The 22,743-nt window shown below is 35.8% G+C and overlaps 1 protein-coding gene across 1 annotated transcript in view; it reads right to left on the reverse strand.

Annotated features, from left to right (window-relative positions):
- Nucleotides 1-308: 308 nt before the first annotated feature.
- The window catches only part of EIF3E (eukaryotic translation initiation factor 3 subunit E), a 49,449-nt gene continuing 27,014 nt past the window's right edge, over nt 309-22,743 (reverse strand). The window contains exons 8-13 of the mRNA XM_032760265.2: nt 16,162-16,288; nt 15,248-15,349; nt 13,441-13,550; nt 1,964-2,066; nt 1,546-1,680; nt 309-489 (exon numbers count right to left, since the gene is read on the reverse strand). Coding sequence (XP_032616156.2) covers nt 451-489; nt 1,546-1,680; nt 1,964-2,066; nt 13,441-13,550; nt 15,248-15,349; nt 16,162-16,288 — 616 coding nt within the window. The 3' untranslated portion in view covers nt 309-450. The remainder of the gene's footprint in view (nt 490-1,545; nt 1,681-1,963; nt 2,067-13,440; nt 13,551-15,247; nt 15,350-16,161; nt 16,289-22,743) is intronic.

Here is a 22,743-nt window from a genome sequence, read left to right on the forward strand (position 1 = left end):
GTATGGCTACAAAAAGGTAGCATGAGGGAGATCATGATGATAGTTCTCTATCTTGGCCGCAGTGATGGTTACACAAATCTACATGTGATAAAATGCTAGGGAGCTATTCATACACACATTGTACCAATGTCAACATCCTGGTTTTGATACTGTACCATAGTAACATAAAGTGAAAAAATTGAGGGAAACAGGGCTCAGCCTACATGGACTTCTCTGTACTATTTTTCAACTTCCTCTGAATACAATTATTCCAAAAAAGAAAGTTAAAAAAACACAAACTTGCAGATGCAAGAAAATTGACAGCAAGATAAAATGAATCAATTTTATTCCAATTCTTCAAGATTTATATGTAATATGTTGTTTCCAAAATGTAAGTCACCCTTTATATAATGGTTTTATTATTTCATCTTTCTTTTATAGTTTTTTTTTTCATCTTTTCTTTATGGTTCTTCAGTAGAAGCCAGAATCTTGAGCTGCCCAGTTAGGAGCCTAAAATATGCAAAAAGAAATCAACAGGGTGAAAAGAAAATACTTTTGAAAAAAAAATAACATAGAAGAAAGTGACACAGCATTTACTTTAGCACTACAGTCTCTTGCCAAACCATTCTAAGATCTTAACTCCTGCAATTACTAGATGTCAGATGTCCCACTTAGGACAAAACAAACATCAAAATTATTATCTGGTATAGTTTTTGGCCAATTAAAATGTATAGCAATAACAGTATCATTAATACTGGAACAATAAACAATACAAATTAATCCTGAAGCATATAGAAAAAAAATGATATGAAAGTTATTTTCTAGGCTCAGTTATTCTAAACTTGGTTAAAATATGCAACTTGAATTCTAATGCATCCTTCTCATTTGAACTAAAGGACTATTCTGCGGACACAAATTTGTTCCTAAAATTTCAATTAAATGGGGTTTCTGCATATCCCACAACTGTTTCCTAATGACTTCCTACCCTCCAGTTACACATAATCATAATGTCTAAACAACATAGTTTAGGATTCCAAAATTATAAGGCCATTCAAGTTTCTTCAATCTCTAACATGTAGGATCTCTATCAAAATGGGAGATTAATTTTTGATATGAATATCAGATGAAAGATAATGAAATTTGTATAAGATCAGCACTAATACATATAATAAGATCAATATTTTTACAGAACTATTTCTTTAGATTTAGAATACACATTTTGAACACTTGAAAGAGGGCTACACATGTAAGTTATCATCTGCCAGTATCAAAATGATGTGTTGAAAACCCTGAGGAAATGAGTTAATGAAGTCACACAGGAAAAGTCAAAGCAAAAGAAAAATAGTTATAATAAACTAGGAACACAATTTCTTTTTCGGTTTCTATGTTGAATGCACATAATACATCTAAGAAAAAATTCTTTTCTGTTCAGTAATTTCTTAAAAATGTTCATATCTTTAAAGAGAAAAACAAAATCAGCTACAACTCATATCAATACACTTTGAAACTTCATGTAACAATTACATGGTTGCTAAATCCCAGAGAGAATAGATGTGTGGTTCTTACCTCTGACCTGCTATTCTGATTAAGTTTCTTCTCAATATTCATGGCCAACATCTGGCTTCTAAAGGAAAGGCTTTTGGTCTTTTCAATCACTTGCTGATAGGGTGAGACTGCATTGTTACCCATAACCACATGACCCTAAAAGGAAACACAGGGAAACTGATCCTATAATGTTAATGACTGAGTTTCTCAGGTAAGTAAAAAGCATGACATACCTTTGTGCATATTTTAACGCACTGTATAGAGATGACAATATTTACCAAGGAAGAAAAAAAATAGGACACTTCTGTTGCCTTCAAAGAACTGTTTTACATTAAAACAAAATAAATTATTAAAGGAGGTAATAAAATGTCCTAGTTAAGAATTCCCAAAAGTATAATCAGGAATTGATAGTATGTAGCATAGCTAACATAATACTCACTAATTTAGAATCAATCTTGGCATCCAGTCTTGCATTTCTAATCAAATTTACAATCCACCTTTCAGCTTCTTCTGGAGTCATGTTCAATTTATCTGCCAACATGCTAATGAAAAAGTAAAAACAGCAATGTTAATTAACTGGGCCTAAAAACTTAGTTTTATGTACACAGTGTTGACTCACACTGCATAGAGACTATTTGGTATTTCTGGATCACCCTTCTCTTATATACCATGACCCCTACTGTCTGATTTGTTCATGTGCTTGTGCCTATTGACTTGTACTATGCATGACCTGTTCCATTCACCAACTGGACTGTAAAATCCTTGAGGGTAGGGTAACATATTCTGCATTTACGGAAATCCTTCAGCTTCTAGAATAGTACTTTATATTTGCCAGGTGCTCAACAAGTAATGATCTAAGGGAGAAAAAGGTTTTATGATGTTCCCTCTATATAAGTAAGCCCTCCTTATCCATAGGTTCCACATCCTCAGATTCAACAAACCATAGATAGAAAATATTTGGGAAAAAGCAAACAAACAATGAAAAAGAATACAAAAATAATACAAATGAAAAACCAATACAGTATAACACCTATTTACATAGCATTTACATTTTTAACAGTAACCCAGAGATGATTAAAAGTATATGAGATAATATACATAGGTTATCACCCCATTTTATTTAAGACACTTGAGAATCTATGAATTTTAGCATCCAGGAGGGTCCTAGAACCAGTGCCCCAAAGATATCAAGGGACAACTATATAATGGTTATACAAAGTAAACCTTTGTATAAAGGTTTCTTTGTATAAAGAAGACATATGAAAAAGACACTTGTACAGATATATTTACAGCAGCACAATTCACAATTTGCTTAGGAATCAACCTATGCGCCGATCAACTAATGGGTGGATAAAGTAAATCTGGTATATGTAAACCATGGAATACTACTCAGCCGTGAAAAGAAAGAAAATAATGTCTTTTGCAGCAACTTGGATGGAACTGGAGGCCATTATTCTAGGTGAAGTAATGCAGGAGTGGAAAACCAAAAACCTTATGTTCTCATTTATAAGTGGGAGCTAAGCTATGAGCTAAAATCCCAGAATTCACCACTATATTATTCATCCATGTAACAAAACACCACGTGTACTCCAAAAGCTACTGAAATAAAATTTTTAAAAAAGTAAACCTACTATAAAGAGCATGAGTAATAAGTATAATCTCAGGAAAAACATAAATAAAACTGACGGGCAATGTGTATGTTTGTGCTATAAACTGTGGGGGCACTCCCTGGAGCTATATACTATATATAGTATGTGTGTGTGTGCGTGTGTGTGTATATATATATAGAGAGAGAGAGAGAGAGAGAGAGAGACTGAATTTCAGAAAAAAGAGACAGAGGGAGCAGACCAGACCATGAAGATCTTGATCTAAAATACTCTTTGATATCAACCAATCTGCATTTTGTATTTTTCCAATTTTATGATCAGGTTGAAGAGGGCCATTGCAGTGCTTAATTTATCAGAATTAAAAACACACCAGTCTTAGTAAGTAGGTTAAGTCAGTTCTGCTGATGGAAGAGTACCTACGTATGCATGTAAAATATTTAAGAGTATGTAGTATACATGCATGTATATATGTGTGTTTATACACTGTCTTTTATCTTCATGGAAGCTATCAGGTCTCAGCTAAAATAAGACCCTCATAAGCCTTCTGAGACACCTCTCCCATCTGTGATACATCAGTTAGGTGCTTTCATAGCACCTATTTTTGCTATAGTTGTTTTACTGAATATCTGCTTCCAAGGTAGACTGTATACATGTAACCAAAGTGCACACACCGTATCTTCCTCGTTCACTGCCGTTATGTCCAGCAATTAGCAGCATGATGCCTCATACACAGAAGACAATAAATATTTACTGTCTGATTGATTCTTATTCTAGTCACTACCCTAGTCCAGGCTCCATTACTATTTCTTAGTTTTCTTTTTTTTTTTTGAGACGGAGTCTCGCTCTGTCGCCCAGGCTGGAGTGCAGTGGCGCGATCTCGGCTCACTGCAAGCTCCGCCTCCTGGGTTCACGCCATTCTCCTGCCTCAGCCTCTCCGAGTAGCTGGGACTACAGGCGCCCACCACCACGCCCGGCTAATTTTTTGTATTTTTAGTAGAGACGGGGTTTCACCGTGGTCTCGATCTCCTGACCTCGTGATTCGCCCGCCTCGGCCTCCCAAAGTGCTGGGATTACAAGCATGAGCCACCGCGCCCGGCCCTATTTCTTTGTTTTCTAACTACTTTACCTCTTGAGTCTCTACAATCTATCTTACACAGCTGCCAGGTTAGTTCTACAACCCAACTACAGTGGTTCCCACTTATCTGTAGTTCCACTTTCCGTGGTTTCTGTTATCTGCAGTCAATCCCAGTCTGAAAATATTAAATAGAAAACTCCAGAAATAAACAATTGTACACTGTTCTGGCTAGCATGATGACATCTTGTATTGTCTTACTGTCTCACCTAGGACTTGAATCATCCCTTTGTCCAGCGTATCGACACTGTATACGCTACCCGCCCATCAGTTACATCGTAGCTATTCCAGCTATCAAGTTTCTTGATATCACAGTGCTTATGTTCAAGGAACCATTACTTTACTTAGTAATGGCCCCAAAGTACAAGAGTAGTGATGCTGGCATACTGTTATAATTGTTCTATTTATTATTATTGTTGTTAATCTTTTACTGTGCTCAACTTATAAATTAAACTTTATCACAGTTATGTGTGCACAGGGAAAAACCTAGTCTATATTGGGTTTGGTACTACCTGCAGTTTCAAGCATCCTCTGGGGGTCTTGGAACATATCCCCTTGGATAAGGGGAGACTACTATACCCAGTTTATTTCCAAATTCCTTTCAACACTTTTAACTTTCCAAGTTCCCAACATTCTCCTTCATAAATATAACATGCCAGCCAAACCAAACCAATCCTTTTACTTTGTTGACATTCACTCAACAAAATACCAACCGTGTTAGATGCTACTGGCAAAACATCCTCTGTTGCCAGCCTTTACAGAGTTTAAGTCAAGGCGGTCTTGACTTAAACATCACTTGATCTTGGGAGGCAGAGGTTACAGTGAGCTGAGATGGCATCACTGCACTCCAGCACGGGCAACAAAGTGAGACCCCCATGTCAAAAAAAAGAAAAAGAAAGAAAGAAAAAAGAAAAAGTGGAAGGATCTACATATGTGAAATCCAAAAAGGTCTACCAGTTCTAATCTGGAGATTTGGGAACAGCTTACCTAAGGAAATGATATTTAATCTTACATTTTTAAGACCATAGAATGAAAATTCCATTCTAGGCTGGATGTGGTCGCTCATACCTATAATCCCAACACTTTGGGAGGCTGAGGCCAGAAGTTTGAGACCAGTCTGAGCAACACAGTGAGATTCTGTGCACATGTGTGCACGCACACACAGGCGCGCACACACACACACAGAGGCACGGTGGCCTGCACCTATAGTCCCAGATACTCGAGAGGCTAAGGTGTGAGTATCATTTGAGCCCAGCAGTTTGAGACTGCAGTAAGCTATGATTGCACCACTGTACTCCAGCTTGGGTGACAGAACAAGATCCTATGTCTCTATAAAAAAAAAATTCCATCTTATGTAATAACTCTAACTAGAATTCTCTATCCCTCCCTCTTTCTTTATATCCATATTCTAAGACTCATTCCTACACAGCTGGTGTAATTTTGCAAGAAGCATCAAGATCCATAAATGCCTGCACGCTCTGAGCCATATCTTACTTTGTGGATCTTTGTTTGCACTGTGCTTGTTGATCTTTTATTTGTTGATCTTTACTTTTTGAAGTGAATCAGGTCAAAGAAAAACCTGAAATAAGGCCCAAGGAATACTAGTAAATAATTGATGGCATCTCAATTTATCTAAGCTACCAATTATCACTCTGACTGAATTAAAGAATATGGAAATAATCTGGTTTCAGTAACATGAAAATACACACAGTAAAAGAAACCAAATGATTAATAGGCCTGTAATCCCAGCACTTTGGGAGGCTGAGGCAGGAGGATTGCTTGAGCCCAGGAATTTCAGAGCAGCCTGGGCAACATAGCAAGACCTTGTCTCTACAAAAAGCAAAGAAAAAAAAGGACTAATAGAAATCATCAAAGTCTACAATTCTTTTCCAATCTAGCAATTTTATGCAGAATAGTACAGATTTTAAAATAAAAGTGTAATATCCTATCAAAGCTTAAAAGGCTGTCCCTGGTGGTCTAGTGGCTAGGGAGAAATAAAACCAATTTTAAAAAGACAAAAAGTTGGCTTAACCTATCCCAGAACATGCTTACCTCATGTTACTGAAAATAATTCAATTTGTCAATAAACTAAAAGACAAAATCCATCAAAATGGAGAATTTCTGAGAAAAATATCTAGTCCAATCCAGATTTTAAACACCCAAATTTCTAGATTATTTAGATTACACTAAAAATCTCAACCTTGTCTGTAGGCAGCTTAAGATAGATATTTAAATATGTTCTGTAAATCCTTTATAAATATCTTTAACCTAACTAGCTCTGCGGCTCAACTGACACACACACAAAACACAACATTGAATATGTTAAATAAGATATGCACAGAATTCTTAAGTGCTATTTCAAAAGCCAAAGCAAAAACAAATCTTTCATCCTCAGTTCAATTTAATTAAACATGTTCATGCTTCTAGCACAAAATGAAATACTTTGTTTACAGGAAGTAAAAAATAACAGAGATCCCACTTAAGGACGCAAGATAAATTTAAGTCTTGATTTAAGGAAATACTTTTTTTGTTTCCAGGAAGTAAAAAATACCAGAGATCCCACTTAAGGACAGAAGATATGTAAGTCTTAATTCAGGGAACTGATTAGGGTTGTATCAACTCTAGATTTTCTCTCAGGTTTTCTGTGCCTAATCTTTCAAATGGTCTTCCTTTTCCTCCTTCCTGAATCCTCCCATAGCCACCATCTTCCCCCACCCTCTCATCTTAACAAAGACTTGGAAAAATAAGGACCTGGGGGTCTGATATTTCACCTGTCTTATTAATTACCTCTTTGAATAACCTGGCTTTCCAAATTTTATCTGATAGGCACAATTTATTTCAAAATACTGCCGATTTAACCATTCAGATATAGAAACCTCTGGTCTAGTTTTCACTGAAGAATACTGGCCAACTATTCAGCATATCCAAAGAAAAGTACTCCAAGTCTTTTCTAATTAGTTTAAGACAACTAATTAAAGAATCAGTGTTAAGTGTAAACTGTGTTTAACTGTATGATTGGGAGGAAATAGGACAAAGAAAACAGGAGAAAATTGAGAAAAGCTAAATCCTTATGTGAAAACTGAAAATTATTTCTTTATAATCTTATAAATAACTGAACCTTATTGATAATGCAGAAATGCAATGATAATGGCCTTTGAAACTCTTTATCTCCATACATTTACATTCTAAATGTAAATTGTTATGTGGTAATAAGAACTTTAAGAAAAATATTAAGAACTAAAATATAACTTAATAAAATAAGCAAAGTAGAATAACTTCAAAACTTAAAGTAACCCCCACTGGGAAATTATACTAATGTATGCTCCAACATGTTTATCATACACATCCAAAATATTACTTCCACACTTTGTTTTCATCTACAATTGAAAACTGGTCCAAGAATTATTTTAGAACAGCTTTTAAATTTCAGACACATACCATAGCTGATAAAACGATTCAGCTATACTAAATTAAACCCCAACACAGTAATCTCTTTTGACAGATGTTGCAAACTTTATGGTAAACAGATTTGTAACTTATCCTACATATCAATAAGATTGTGTAAAAACATATAAAACATTCTTTATATGTATTTTTATAAAGCTGACTATCATGTGCTTACAGGCATTTAGTCAGGAAATCTATTAACAGAGAATGTTCCAAACTACAAATGGAAAGAGTTATTTAATAAACAATTATGGGTTTTATAATACTATTTTCAGCATTTGAAATGTGTCCTTTGGTGGAAGAAAAAGAAGCTGAGACATATCCTTTCCCTTCCCCCTCAAAAGACAGAACATCAAATAGCTTTAAACTAATTAGAGGCAAAAATAAGCCAGCATAAACTAGTGAATGGAATAATTTGCCATAGTTAGTATTCAGTGGAAAAAAGTCTAGTTTGGGGCTTAAAGATATTTCATTTGGAGAGTTATCAGGATTCACTGACCCTATCTAATTTTCTTCTCATTGTTCTCCAATGCAGAGTGACTAGACAGAATGATATGGACATATTTTTAATAACGTGTAATTTCAAATATGAAATTTTGAAATTTCCCAAAATTACAAATATTTTCAGTAATTTGTAACTTCATATTTATTTGTCCACTTATTTAATATCTGCTCCTTCCTCTGGATTTTAAGTTCTTTGAAAGTGTACCCACTACTTTCTACCCCGTGTTTGGCCAAAAGAGGCACTCATTAACATCTGTAATGTTTTCTTTGGAGAGCTGTACTACTAGTTAGGTTGCTAGTAATTAATTATACCATAATCATGATAGATAGCATATTTGCCGTTTAGGAAGCTGAACACTAACTTTTAGAAAATGTTTTGCATATTCTCAAAGTAATAAAAATATAGGAATGGAGAACAAATGAGTAGTTGCCAGAAATTAAGGAGAGGGTGGCGGGGAAGAGGGTACCACTATAAAAGAGCAGCTTGAAGGATCCTTGTGATAGAAATGTTCTGTATCTTGAATGTATCAACATCAACATCCTGGCTGCTATATTTTACTGTGATTTTGCAAGATGTTACTAATGGGAGAAACTGAGTAAAGGACACAGGGGGTCTTTTTATCATTTCTTACAACTACATAATCATCTCAAAATAAACAGTTTAACTTTTTTTAAGCCAGATCTTGCATCAAAATCACTTAGAGGACCTTTTTTTAAAACACAGTCTATGGGGTCTCTCTTCAGAGAATGTTTTTGTTTTTTAACGGTTAGGCTCAGTCATCCAGTATTTCTGTTTATACTTTTTAGAGTTTCCCATTTGATTCTAATGTGTGGTCAGTACTATAAAGTCACTAATTTACAGCAATGATTCCCCAAGGCTGACTGCAAAAGAATCACCTGAGAAGCTTTAATCCCAGATTCTCAAGCCTACATCACAGAGATTTTGATTCAGAAGGCCTGGGATAAAACCAGGAAATCTATTATTTTTAAGCTAAATTCTTGTTGTTTTACTTCTCCAGATGATGTCAATGTACAACTAGGTTTAAAACCTCTGGATTAAAGCACAATTACTTTTTTCCCGTGTATTGTTTAAAGGTAATTTTTAGCTCTGTTGGTCATTATCATGGATTACAAATCCTTGGAGTTCAAATTAAAATGTTAGCTGTATTTATAAAATCCCAACATAAATACGTATTTTTCCAGCCACTGTCTTTTTTTTTATTATTATAGTTTAAGTTCTAGGGTACATGTGTACAACGTGCAGGTTACATATGCATACATGTGCCATGTTGGTGTGCTGCACCCATTAACTCGTCATTTACATTAGGTATATCTCCTAATGCTATCCCTCCCCTCTCCCCCCACCCCATGACAGGCCCCGGTGTGTGATGTTCCCCACCCTGTGTCCAAGTGTTCTCATTGTTCAATTCCCACCTATGAGTGAGAACATGCGGTGTTTGGTTTTCTGTCCTTGTGACAGTTTGCTCAGAATGATGGTTTCTAGCTTCATCCATGTCCCTACGAAGGACATGAACTCATCCTTTTTTATGGTTGCATAGTATTCCATGGTGTATATGTGCCACATCTGGGTCGGTTCCAAGTCTCTGCTACTGTGAATAGTGCTGCAGTAAACATACGTGTGCACGTGTCTTTATAGCAGCATGATTTATAATCCTTTGGGTATATACCCAGTAATGGGATGGCTGGGTCAAATGGTATTTCTAGTTCTAGATCCTTGAGGAATCACCACACTGTCTTCCCCAATAGTTGAACTAGTTTACACTCTCACCAACAGTGTAAAAGTGTCTTCCACAATGGTTGAACTAGTTTACAGTCCCAACAGTGTAAAAGTGTCCTATTTCTCCACATCCTCTCCAGCACCTGTTGTTTCCTGACTTTTTAATGATTGCCATTCTAACTGGTGTCTCATTGTGGTTTTGATTTGCATTTCTCTGATGGCCAGTGATGATGAGCATTTTTTCATGTGTCTGTTGGCTGCATAAATGTCTTCTTTTCAGAAGTGTCTGTTCATATCCTTTGCCCACTTTTTGATGGGGTTGTTTGATCTTTTCTTGTAAATTTGTTTAGGTACTTTGTAGATTCTGGATATTAGCCCTTTGTCAGATGGGTAGATGGTAAAAATTTTCTCCTATTCTGTAGGTTGTCTGTTCACTCTGATGGTAGTTTCTTTTGTCTTCCTAACCCATTAAAGCATCCTTAGAAACATGAAGAAGCTTATCTTCTTAATTCATTATATAATAAAGGTATTAAATTACTGATTTTTCACTCCATTACTTTAGCAGGCTATAATTACATGCCTAAAAAATTGGTTACCTAATGCAGTGGTTTTGGATTCTGGCTGTGCTTCGGAATAACCACCCTCAAGATACAGCACAGCAGCCCTGCTGCAAATCATAGCATAGCCTACTCAATAAATCTGATTTAAAGATTTACGGTGGCTACAGGGAGTTTATAAAACAAACTCTACAAAGATTCTGAAACATAGAGTTAAACTGACTTAGAGTTTTCATCTTTATCCTCTGGCTCAACTGATAAACTAAATGACAAATTAATCTAAACCTGACATTTCTAAAAATATAAATTGTTCACAATATAAAAGAATTTACAGTGAGGTGCAGTACAATGAATGTCAGATACCTTTAGTACAGGCTCTATCAACACCTAGCTTAATGTCCTTGAGCTTTAAATTTCCTGGCTACAAAACATTGCAGTTGTTCTGAGTCAGTGTTTTGTAAAACTGTGTTCCAAAGAGCTGTCTTAGTAGTCAGGAGAGAAGCTGAACAGAACTGTAAGACAGGCAAGGTGAATGGACTCTGCTTTGATCTGCTTATACACATATATAAATACACATATTCATATATATGATATTGCATTTGAAAATAAGTCCCACTGCCACACAGAGATTTGGAAACCATACTTCAAGATCTTGAAATGTGAGCCATCTTTGAAGTATACTGTACTGAACACACAGAAACACATTTTCAGATATAAAACATTTCTATCATTACAGAAAATTCTACTGAAAAGTCCTTCACCTGAAAAGTAACTGTGTTGTTGGATTAGAAGATCCCTAAGATTTCTTTCAGATTGAAAATTCTACCATGGTATTTGAAAAAACGCTGGGCGCAAGTGGCTCACGCCTGTAATCCCAGCACTTTGGGAGAACAAGGCGTGGAGATCATTTAAGGCCAGGAGTTCAAGACAAGCCTGGCCAACATGGTGAAACCCCATTTCTACTAAAAGCACAAAAATTAGCTGGGTGTGGTGACACATGCCTGTAATCTCAGTTACTTGGGAGACTGAGGCACGAGAATCTCTTGAACCCAGGAGGCAGAGGTTGCAGTGAGTAGAGATTGCACCACTGTACCCAAGCCTAGGCAACAGTGCAGTTGCCCCCCCCCCAAAAAAAGAAAGAAACAGAAAAACATACATTATTGATCTATGTACTCTTAATCATCTTAGTAAAACACTGAAAAAAAATTGAAGAACTGAAGTGAAAGAAAATGCTACTACTAGAAAAAAAAAAATATTTTTAGACTCTGGAAAGCCACTAGGACTTTAGTCTGAAAATGCTTTGTAGATTTTTGTCTAGCAGAAAACTACAGAGATCAAGGAAGTAATAAAAATCTACACAGAGAAAAGTATGAAAAATTCTTAGGTAATGTCACATAAAGGTATATAGAAACATTCCCACTCTATTAACTTCTTTGAGCTGCACATCTCCTTTCAGTAAGTAGGACACATACTTAATCTATGTTCCTCTTAAAAGATAATAAACCAAATCCCAAGAAAGAAAATAATGAATCCATGGTTGCAGAGTTAAAGGAAAAGAGCTAAAAACAAATCTTATTGATAGTACCTCGAAAGCAAACATCAAAGCAGACAAGCATTATCATGGACAAAAATGCCAAGTTCACTAATACAAAGAACAGAAGAAATTTACTTAACAAATATTTATATTGTATACTCACACTATACTGTACAAAGCATATTAGGTGCTACAAAGTTAGTATGTTAAGTGCTAAAGATGCAAAAAAAAGGGTCAGCTTTCAAAAGGCCCACAATAGGGGTAGTAGCTAAATCAGTTCTGGACCAAAAAACACCGAAATGACCATATTCTAATGAGAAATGGAGAAAATTCTACAAGGGAAACCAACATACTAACATCCCTCTTTCACAAGCCCTAATTACAAACCTTAAAAACAAAGAACAATGCAAGAATTCAGTTACTGCTGTCCACCGGAGCCCCACATATGATGTTATGTACCTCTTTATTTCACAACCAATTACATTAGGAATTTTCATGTAATTTCTAAGATAATCAGGTTTAAAAAATTCTGTCTGCAAGCTACAGTAAAGTGCTAATAAAACTGTGAAGGCAAGGATTCAATTCCCATACGAAAAATCCCATGATTATATTATCCTTCTAACTCTGGACAACCACTTCAGTGGACGGCTCACTAAAATTAGGCAAGCGAAGTATAGATAAGCAAAAACAAATGGCATTAAAAAAAAGAATTTGTTTTATGCACAATTCCTCAGAAGCAAACACTAAAGTAGTAGGTTTTTAAACATTTGTTTGACTTCCTCTGTGCCCAAAGGGCAACAGTCATTTTTCAAGCTCTAATGTGTACAATTTATTTCTAATAGGTTATGTACATTTCACAATTTTTTCCCAAAAATTTTCTCACAAAACAGAGGAAATTACAACTAAAATTCACCATAATTTTTCCATCTTTCAACATTTTAAGATGCCACAGGAATTTACTATAGAAGTCAAATATGTAATTAAATCATACAAACTAAATGGAAAGGATTACCAAATGTAGTGGTCTTTCAACAGAATTTCCAATTTAATGGGTATCTCCTTTGTACTGCTGTTGAAAACCATTTCAGAAATGTTTACTCCACTTTTCTCCTTATGTAAAGGTACAAGAGTATTTACTCTTCAATAAGGTAACTGATACTCATATATTGCCTTCAACTTAGTATTTTGAAAAATTATACCACTCAAGCTAAAACTATCTGAGCCTGTAGCAAAAGTTAGGTTTTTAAATAATTTTATCAAATTGTTTCATTGTTCTTCTGAAAGCAAAAATAAATAAAAATCCAATTAACTGGAATTCTATTAAGTGTAAATTCACAATAAATGGAAATTTCCAGGAATTTTAAAGTAGAAAATCCAAATCAAATCACTGTTCTTACTTAATGCTGATACACTGGTGGATGCGACAGAAAGTCTCAAATATGAAGAGACGAGCATTTTCAATGAAATCCTCAAGACAAGCCACCAAGAAGAAGTCATTCACAAGCACCTATACGTACAAATACAACAAAAATTAATGATGCTGACAAGCAATTGCCTGAAACGTGAATCAAATACCTTATCTGCTTTATTTTTCCATTCTACAATCATGAGTTTTATACCACAGCACTTTCTAGAACACTGTGTTAAAATCTTTAATGATTTAAATAAGTAGTAAAAGAATACCACAAGATAAAGACCTAAAAACTGCAATGTTTCTGATAACTTTAAGTAATAAAGTAGCCTTCTGACAATGAAGTTTGGTACTATCCATTATTCTACATAAATGCTCTGCAGATAATGTATCTCTTCCAACTATTGAAAATAGTTATAAATGGACTAAAAGCCCTGAGTATTTCTACAATATTAAGTAGACTTAGAAATTAGAAAGGAAAAGAATGCAAAAGGTGGCTACTATTCCACAGATGGTGTAATTAAAAGAGAATATTTTAATTTCAAGAACAGCAACTAAGTGCCCTCTAGGTCTTTTAACAGCAAAACCTAGACACTTAGCATAATGAATATACACCAATATTTACCTCAATAATGCAATATATGACTACAAAAAAAACACCAATTACCATATTGGATTCTAATTTTCTATTCCGTCTAATGTTTGAAAATCATCAGGAAGGCCGGGTGCGGTGGCTGATGCCTGTAATCCCAGCACTTTGGGAGGCCGAGGAGGGCAGATCACAAGATCAGGAGATCAAGACCATCTTGGCTAACACGGTGAAACCTTGTCTCTACTAAAAATACAAAAAATTAACCGGGCATGGTGGCGGGCGCCTATGGTCCCAGCTACTTGGGAGGCTGAGGCAGGAGAATGGTGTGAACCCGGGAGGTGGAGCTTGCAGTGAGCCGGGATCACGCCACTGCACTCCAGCCTGGGCGACAGAGTGAGACTCTGTCTCAAAAAAAAAGAAAGAAAATCATCGGGGAATGGATATTAGCATGATCATTGTTTTTCCTTAGAGAAATAAGATATTTGTCAACAAATTGCCCATTTTGTGCCAAAATTTTGGTACCAAGAATGAAATTGATAACTAGTAACTTGTGAATCTGGTAAATGCGACTACATTTAGCAGTTAGAATACTTAGTTTAGTGTCTTAAAACTTGTAAACTAATTATTCAAAACAACTATAACTCTTCCACTTGTTCTAAAGGTACTTTAATTTCTACTAAACAGTAAGAGACACTGCCATTATAAAATTCGTAACTACAATGAATTGCCTGGTTTATCACAAATGTTAAATATAACCATGGGAAATATTCTAAAGATAGGCCCATCTATGAACCAAAATTAAAAACACAGTTGTTATTTGTAATTCAAAGTGACCTTGCCTGTACATATGAAATATTAAAAATATTCATTCGAGATTTAAAACATGAAATTATGGATATGTCTGTGAATTTAAATTACCCCCAATGTTTTAACAAACTCCCCTCACAAAAGGGATAAACACATGGCAACAACGTTTAAAAAGTCATCACTCTAGCACATTCCCGTTTTAAGATTAATAAACACAAGCCATTTAAGCCATTTTAAGGTTAATAAACATGAGCCATTTAGGCCTTTTTAAGATTAATAAGCATATTTCTGTTATAATTACTTCATTATTTTAAGGAAGACACTGCAAGATTAACTTTACAATATCCAAAAATTTAAGAATAGTATTAGTTTATAAATAAAAATTCATACTTACTGATTCACATTCCCTCAGCTTTTTCTGAGCCCCATCAAAGTCAAAGTTAACATATAAACATTCAACAAATTCTGTAATTGGGTCTTTATATGTGTAAGACTCCTGTAAAAATAAGTCAATGGTCAAGTTAAGTCTGATTCAACACTGTTTAGCAGATTGCCCCAGAATATCCCAATCTTGTTTTCTCCTTCTTTACCATTAATTTCTAGCCAAATTACCTAGCATCTTCTCGAAGCAATTGTTCCTATCCTGATTCCAGACCACACCTGAAGCTTATAATGTCTTTCAAACCAAGTTCTCTAAAGTCTCATCCTAGAAGCACTCTGAAAGCTTTCAAATTCCCCTACTACCAAGTCTCCCTTGGTCAATAAACAGTAATAAACTTCCCCAATCATAAGGGTATTCATTCCCTACTGAATGACAATAACTTCTTTGTATTTAATACACTCTTAAATAAATATTTAAGTTATTTTTCTAATCTATGGGTTTTGCTGACAAGCTCACTAAATATCAATCAGCATGGGTGCCTGAAACCTTTTCCCCAACTTGGGGTCTATTGAAACTGTATTGTATATAAAGTTCACCCATGTAGAATTATACAGGTAACGACCCCCACCTCCAGTTCCAGATTTTCTTCACTCTTTGCAATAAGAGAAACACATACACATAACGTATATTAAGTGTTCATCTAGCAGACAGTAATAATCATTCCTACCACATCCAACTTGTGTATCTTGGACTTAAGGAAAACAAAAGCCCATTTGAGGCTCTTCTCTTTTCTAAACTTCAAGTATTCCTCCCACCTATTTTTAAAAACATTTTTACCTTAAGAACTAAGTTTTACCTTAGAAAAAGAGGTTAGACCTAAAGCTTAGGTATTTTTTTTAAAAAATCAATATCTATTTTAGTTTTACCTGTTGAATAACTTTAACTAGATCTTTTAGAACCTGCCGACGTTTTCGAACATCCTTGTTTGTTATGACTGCTGTAGTCAAATAGCGAAGAATGTGTGGACACATTGTCTGAATTGCATTAAGATATCTAAGAAAAAAATATAAAAGTTATTTAATAACTTACCCAAGGTGAGATAAAGAAAACTCTCGAGCAGGTCATTAGATTGTACTATTTCACTAGCCTAAGACTGCAAACACTTAAGAATGAGTATTATAAGAAAATCTCCTCCAAGGAAATTTAAAAACAGAATCCAGTTTCAGGAATCCAAATGAGAATGCTAGCCACTATTTCTTTAATATGGGGTGAGATGGAAGACTCAATCAAGAGGCTAATTATTCTATTATTATTTTTGAGTAACAGGATTTTGGAAGGTTCATTGACATGCTGTCAGTCTGTTCCAAAAGGCTACTAAGCGATGACTTTCATTCACCCATTAGAAAAAAATGTGTGAAAACCTATGTGCAAAGCACTCATACTAATGAGAAAATCAAGCACTTAAATAATTCAGGGGATGAAAGACTGGAAGCAACAGGGGGAAGGAATATTACAATATTGCAAGGCATTGGTTAAAGTGGTAGCAGTAGGAATTAGGAAGGAATAGATGTCAGGTAAACGTTAACAGGGTCTTGGCTAATATTTAGCAAATCTTGCTGTTGTGATGATCAACATGGGATAATGCCCTGTAATTAGGTGTTTACCCTTGTTTTTCCTGCTTAATTTCCTCAAATAGCTCCCTATTTACCCAATAAATACTAATTTAGCACCTCTGAGTGCCAGACACTATACCTATCTCAGAATTATCTGTCAATAAAGTCCATGTCTTTTAGGTGAATATTCAAGCCCCAAATTATCCATCCAGCTACATCTCCCATCACACTACCATTGACAGCTTCCTCTTCCTTTACTTCAAGTTCTCTCCACACAGATTGATCTCCCAAACACATACCCCTGAAAGCCTAAATCCTAGCCATCCTTCAAGGTCCAGCTTCAATACCTTATCTTCTAAGTTCCCCCAGGCAATGATGAGCAAATCTGTATTTTATTATATTATAGATTCCCACAAAATGTTGTTTAAACTCTTTAGAGGACCCAAGAATCGAACACTTAATACCATCTAGTCCCACTTAGCCACCCTGAATACCCTCTAAACAAGATGAAGTATAAAAAGAATATCCACTCAAGAATAAATAATTTCTAGGAAAAGACACCAAAAACACACTGGCTAAATTACGCCATCTGAAAAATTAAGCTCAAGTTTCAAATGAAAATTTTGTATTGCAATACTCATTTAGAACAATTACTTCTCTTGCCAGAGAGCTCAGGTACAAACACGGGAAAGCATGATTGTTTCTCTTACTATCAGTTTTAAAGTAGGTAATTTTATTTTTTTATTTCTTTATATATTTTTTGAGACGAAGTCTCGCTCTGTCTCCCAGGCTGGAGTGCAGTGGCACCATCTCAGTTCACTGAAACCTCCGCTTCCCAGATTCAAGAGATTTTCCTGCCTCAGCCTCCCAAGTAGCTGGAACTACAGGTGCACATCACCATACCTGGCTAACTTTTTTGTATTTTTAGTAGAGATGGGGTTTCACCGTGTTGGCCAGGCTGGTCTCAAACTGCTGAGTCAAGTGACCTGCCTGCCTTGGCCTCCCAAAGTACTGGGATTACAGGCATGAGCCACTCCACTCAAAGTAGGTCATTTTAGTGCACATTTATGAGACTCATCATTAATTTGTCTAAAATCAATTTATACATAAATAGTTCTGTAAGTTTGTTGTATAGTGTTTTCAACTCATAGTTATTTTTACTTATCCTGAGTTTATACCATTGCACCATATATATCTTAATTATTTTTACTGGAGGATTACTTATTTGGGAAATCTACTCTTTGTTTCTGTGAGTGTATTTCAGAAGCCAGCAAAATTTTTGTAAAGAACCAGATAGTAAACATTTTTGGCTTTGTGGGCAAGAGACAAAATTCAGAATATTATGCCAGATACTTCTATAAAAAGAGAGGAAACAAATTTCCAAAATATAGGTCTACTAATCAGACCAGTGGAATTCTTTCACTGAGAATAATTTTGCTTAATTAATTTCAAATTTAGAGGTCCATATCATTAAAAAGTATTACAAATGTTTTTCTGATAATGTAATCTGTAATGAGATTTTACATATTTAGTCTCTGAAAATGTAAAAACAGCCAGGTGCCATGACTAATGCCTGTAATCCCAACACTTTGGGAGGCCGAGGTGAGAGGACTGCTTGAGCCCAGGAGTTCCAGACTAGCCTGGCAACATAGTGAAACCTTGTCTCTACAAAAAAAAAATAATAATAATAAAATTGAGGTGGAGGATCACCTGAGCTTAGGAGGTCGAGGTTGCAATAAGCCGTAACTGCACCACTGCACTTCCAACCTAGGTGACAGAGCAAGCCCCCGCCTCAAAAAAAGAAAGAAAAAAGAAAATGTAGGTGGTGCATGGTGGCTCATGCCCATAATCCCAGTGCTTTGGGAGGCCGAGGTGGGTAGATCACTTGAGGTCAGGAGTTTGACATCAGCCTGGCCAACATGGTGAAACCCTGTCTCTACTAAAAATACAAAAATTACCCAGGTGTGGAGGCGGGCACCTGTAATCCCTGCTACTCAGGAGGCTGAGGCAAGAGAATCACTTGAACCCAGGAGGTGGAGGTTGCAGTGAGCTGAGATGGCGCCACCGCACTCCAGGCCTGGGCAATGGAGCAAGACTCCATCTCCCAAAAAAAAAAAAAAAAAAAGGAAAATGTAAAAACATGCACAGGCACTAGTAAATGCTGACATCAAACACCAACTGACAAGCATATTATTTTAATTGAGCACATTTAGAAAGACATGTACAATTCTATTATTTTGGTATTATTTTTTAGCGTGTCATTACATTGCAGATTAATCACTTTCAATTCAACTGTAGTTAATTTTTGAAATACAGAAATTTCCTTCGTACTTGCAATGAGGTCTAAAACTTTCTGCCAACTATAATTTGAACTTGGAAATGCATCTGCTACAATCCTATTTAGGAATGAAGGTCTCCCTTTGTGTTTTAACTTCTGACAGAACACAAAATGTGTAAAGCAGCTGGCTTTTTATTACTTATGATTCATACCATGTTGTCACTGAAATGACTTTACTGCAATATAAATTCTACATATAAACACTTTTGTTTTGCAATTTTAGATGGAACAGACTAAGAAACATTATCAAGTCTGCTGCAAAAGTTAACTTCCAGAGCCATTCAGTGTTTGATAACAGGTTGGGGGCAGTTTCAACCTCTCCCCGGATGAACATGCTCTCAGTATCCTCAACTCAGAGCAACCGTTCTCGCTGAAAGGTTAATAGTTTTAAACAAGTTTATTTCACTGGACAGATTTCTCTGGCTGCTAAAATCAAACATGTTTTAACTGGATCACCACTGGTAAACGACTTTCCTTACTTGGCTAATTAAAGTACTACCCATGCCTGGGCGTAGTGGTGTAAGCCTATAGTCCCAGCTACTCAGGAGGCTGAGTTGGGAGGAAGGATCATCTGAGCCCAGGGAGTGAGTGAGCTGAGGCTGCAGTAAGCCAAGATTCCACCACTGCACTCCAGACTGGGCGACAGAGTGAGACAGGAAAGGACAGGACAGGACAGGATGAAAAGAAAAAGAACAAGAAAAGAACAGGGAAAGAAAAGAAAAGGGAAAGGAAAAGAAAGGAAAGGAAAGAAAGAAAAGAACCCCTCAGAAACTTAACTTTAAAAAAAAATTTTAGAGCAGGGTCTCATTCTGTTACCCAGGCTGAAGTGCAGTGAAATGATCACCACTCAGCCTCCCAGGCTCAAGTGATCCTCCTGCCTTAGACTAAGTGATGGGGCTATGGGCATGAGGCACTGCTCTGGGCTAGAAATTTTGATGCCTCACTTTCATTAATTTTTGTGAAAAAATTCGCTAGGATCTAATATTCCATTTTTAAAGCTTATAATTTTTCTGACAGTTGCTTTCCTGTCAGTTCGAGAACATGTGACAGTTGTGATAAGTGATTATAGTCCAGTAATGTGGATGTATATTATTAGCTTACCTACAGTGTCAGTTTAGTACTTTGCTTTGTAATTCCTACAATAAAAATCTCCACTCCACTGTGCTTTATAATCACAGTTGAAGTTCACTTCTCTGTTTTGACATGGTAAATAAGCACTGGTAATAAAATAACACATAAATATAATGTTGCAGTGTGACAATATGGGGCATGAGAAACACTGTCCAGGTATAACCGGCATCACTTGGATTTTGTAGTAAACTGAGAAGAGTATGAGGTGGCAAAAGTGCAACATATCATCTCTGTCTCAACTACCAGGTCTACCATTAGAGCTCAAAAGCAGCCAGATTACACACACACACACACACACACACACACACAGAAAGTGGCTGTTCTCCAATAAAAAGTTATGAACACTAAAACTGAAATTTCATGTCATTTTCACATCACAAAATATTATTCTTCTTTTCACATTTTTTTAGCCAATTAAAATATAAAAGCCATTCTAGACTGCCAGACATATAAAAACAGGTTATGGGCCAGATTTTAGCCCATGGTCCATAGTTTGCTGATCCTTGGTATACAGTATCACCATGGCTCCAGGCGTTTTTACTTTTTAGAGATGGAATCTGATTCTGTCCCCTAGGCTGGAGTGCAGTGTTACAGTCATAGTTCACTACAGCCTTTAACTCCTGGACTCAGACCATCCTCCTGCCCCAATCTCCCAAGCAGTTGGGACCACAGGAGTGAACCACAATGCCCAGCTAATTTCTAAAAAAAATGTTTTAGAGATAGGTCTCACTATGTTACCCAGGCAGGCTTCAAAACTCCTGGCTTCAAGCGATCTTCCTGTCCCAGCCTTCCAAGTAGCTGGGATTACAGGGAGGAGCTACCATGCCCAGCCAGACTTTGAAACATGGCAGACTCCCTACCTTACAGGGCAAAAGTGATCCATCCTGTGTATATACATTTAGATGTGTATGCATCTATATATAGATAAGGAGAGGAAGGAATAGGAGTAGAGATTAGAGATGATTATTTTGTTATCTCAATTCACATTCTTGAAGGATCAGCAATTAAAAACTTATTTAAAACATGACCAAAACCACAGGTATATATTTTAACAGTTAGTCTACCAATGACCAATGTGCTCTTTTGTTTTACTTCCCTGGCTTATCTCTCTTCTCTGTCCAACCAAATTTAAGACAGATCAATTTTCATCTTCAAGGACTGGATGCTTCTCACTTCTCCAGTATTTAGCATGTACAATACCACTGTATGTACTTATTAGACATGCTCTTGTATTACTCATTATGTTACTAGTTTGAATTCTAAGCTGTATAATAGCAGGCTATACTTCTCATAGTTTTGAAATCAAATTTTCTTAGGTTTTTTTTTTTCTTTTAAATAACAGACTCAGTATTTGTACTGTGAAGTGAAATTTCAAGCTAGGTAAGTAAAATGTTTTAGTTTATTTTTTCATTCTAGCACAATTCTTCCCCAACTGTACAGCTTTATGGGAGTTTTCCTACAGTGTTTCATAATTGGAAGTCAGAAAATTTAATAATCAAAACATAAAATATGCCACTAAATTAAAAATACTTAAGTATCTACTATGTGCTACAAGAATATGAAAAATGACAACTCTGTCTGTAACTATGTTTACAAATTGGGGAGATGAAGCTATTTTAAGTTTTGTTTATTTTAACAGCTTTAAGTAACTAAACACCAAGTACAAGCTAAACAAAATACACTGAAATGACTTCACAAAGGAAGTAAATCTGAGCTGGACCTTAAAAACAGATAGGCTTTGGACAAGAAAGAACAAAAAGGGAAGTGCATTTCATGAAGGACAGGCTTTAAAAAGAGAAAAACAAACAAAAACACAGGTAGGACACTAAACAGACCTCCAGATGAGGACCTTGGAGGTCATCCTGAGTGAGCTAAAGCAGGTAAACTACCTGCATGACAGAGGGTTTTTTTTTTACCAGGAACTAATTAGAAAATATAAGGAAAATAACAGCAGGAAAGGTCTGTCCATACAAATTCTGGATATCATATAGTGGACTGGTTAATAGTAAAACTTGAAATTTCTTAGAAAATTCATATTATTTTTATTTAGAAAACGAAATACTCTTTTACTAACTGAACTTTGCATCTTTCTTTCTACAAGTGGAGAGTAATAGGGCACTGTATTACAAACGGATTCTTTCTCCTAACAGCATCTACATTTAGTGGCAAAGCCTCATCTCCGACAGCCTATGAACACTGCTCTATCTTATACCTGCCACCTTATCTTATATATTATGTTACATTTAAAAGTTCAACACTTTTCAAATGTGTAAATCATCTCCATTTTAGATTCAGAATAAATTATGGCAGAAATGGTAATGTACGTGACGTACGAGACTTTAACCTGCACTGGTATCTAAACTTTCATTTTAAGGACAAACGTATACATGATCTCTAAAGTACTTTCATATTAAAAATAAAAACTA

The sequence above is a fragment of the Hylobates moloch genome, unplaced genomic scaffold (genome assembly GCF_009828535.3).
Source record: "Hylobates moloch isolate HMO894 unplaced genomic scaffold, HMol_V3 SCAFFOLD_9, whole genome shotgun sequence".
Taxonomy (NCBI): domain Eukaryota; kingdom Metazoa; phylum Chordata; class Mammalia; order Primates; family Hylobatidae; genus Hylobates; species Hylobates moloch.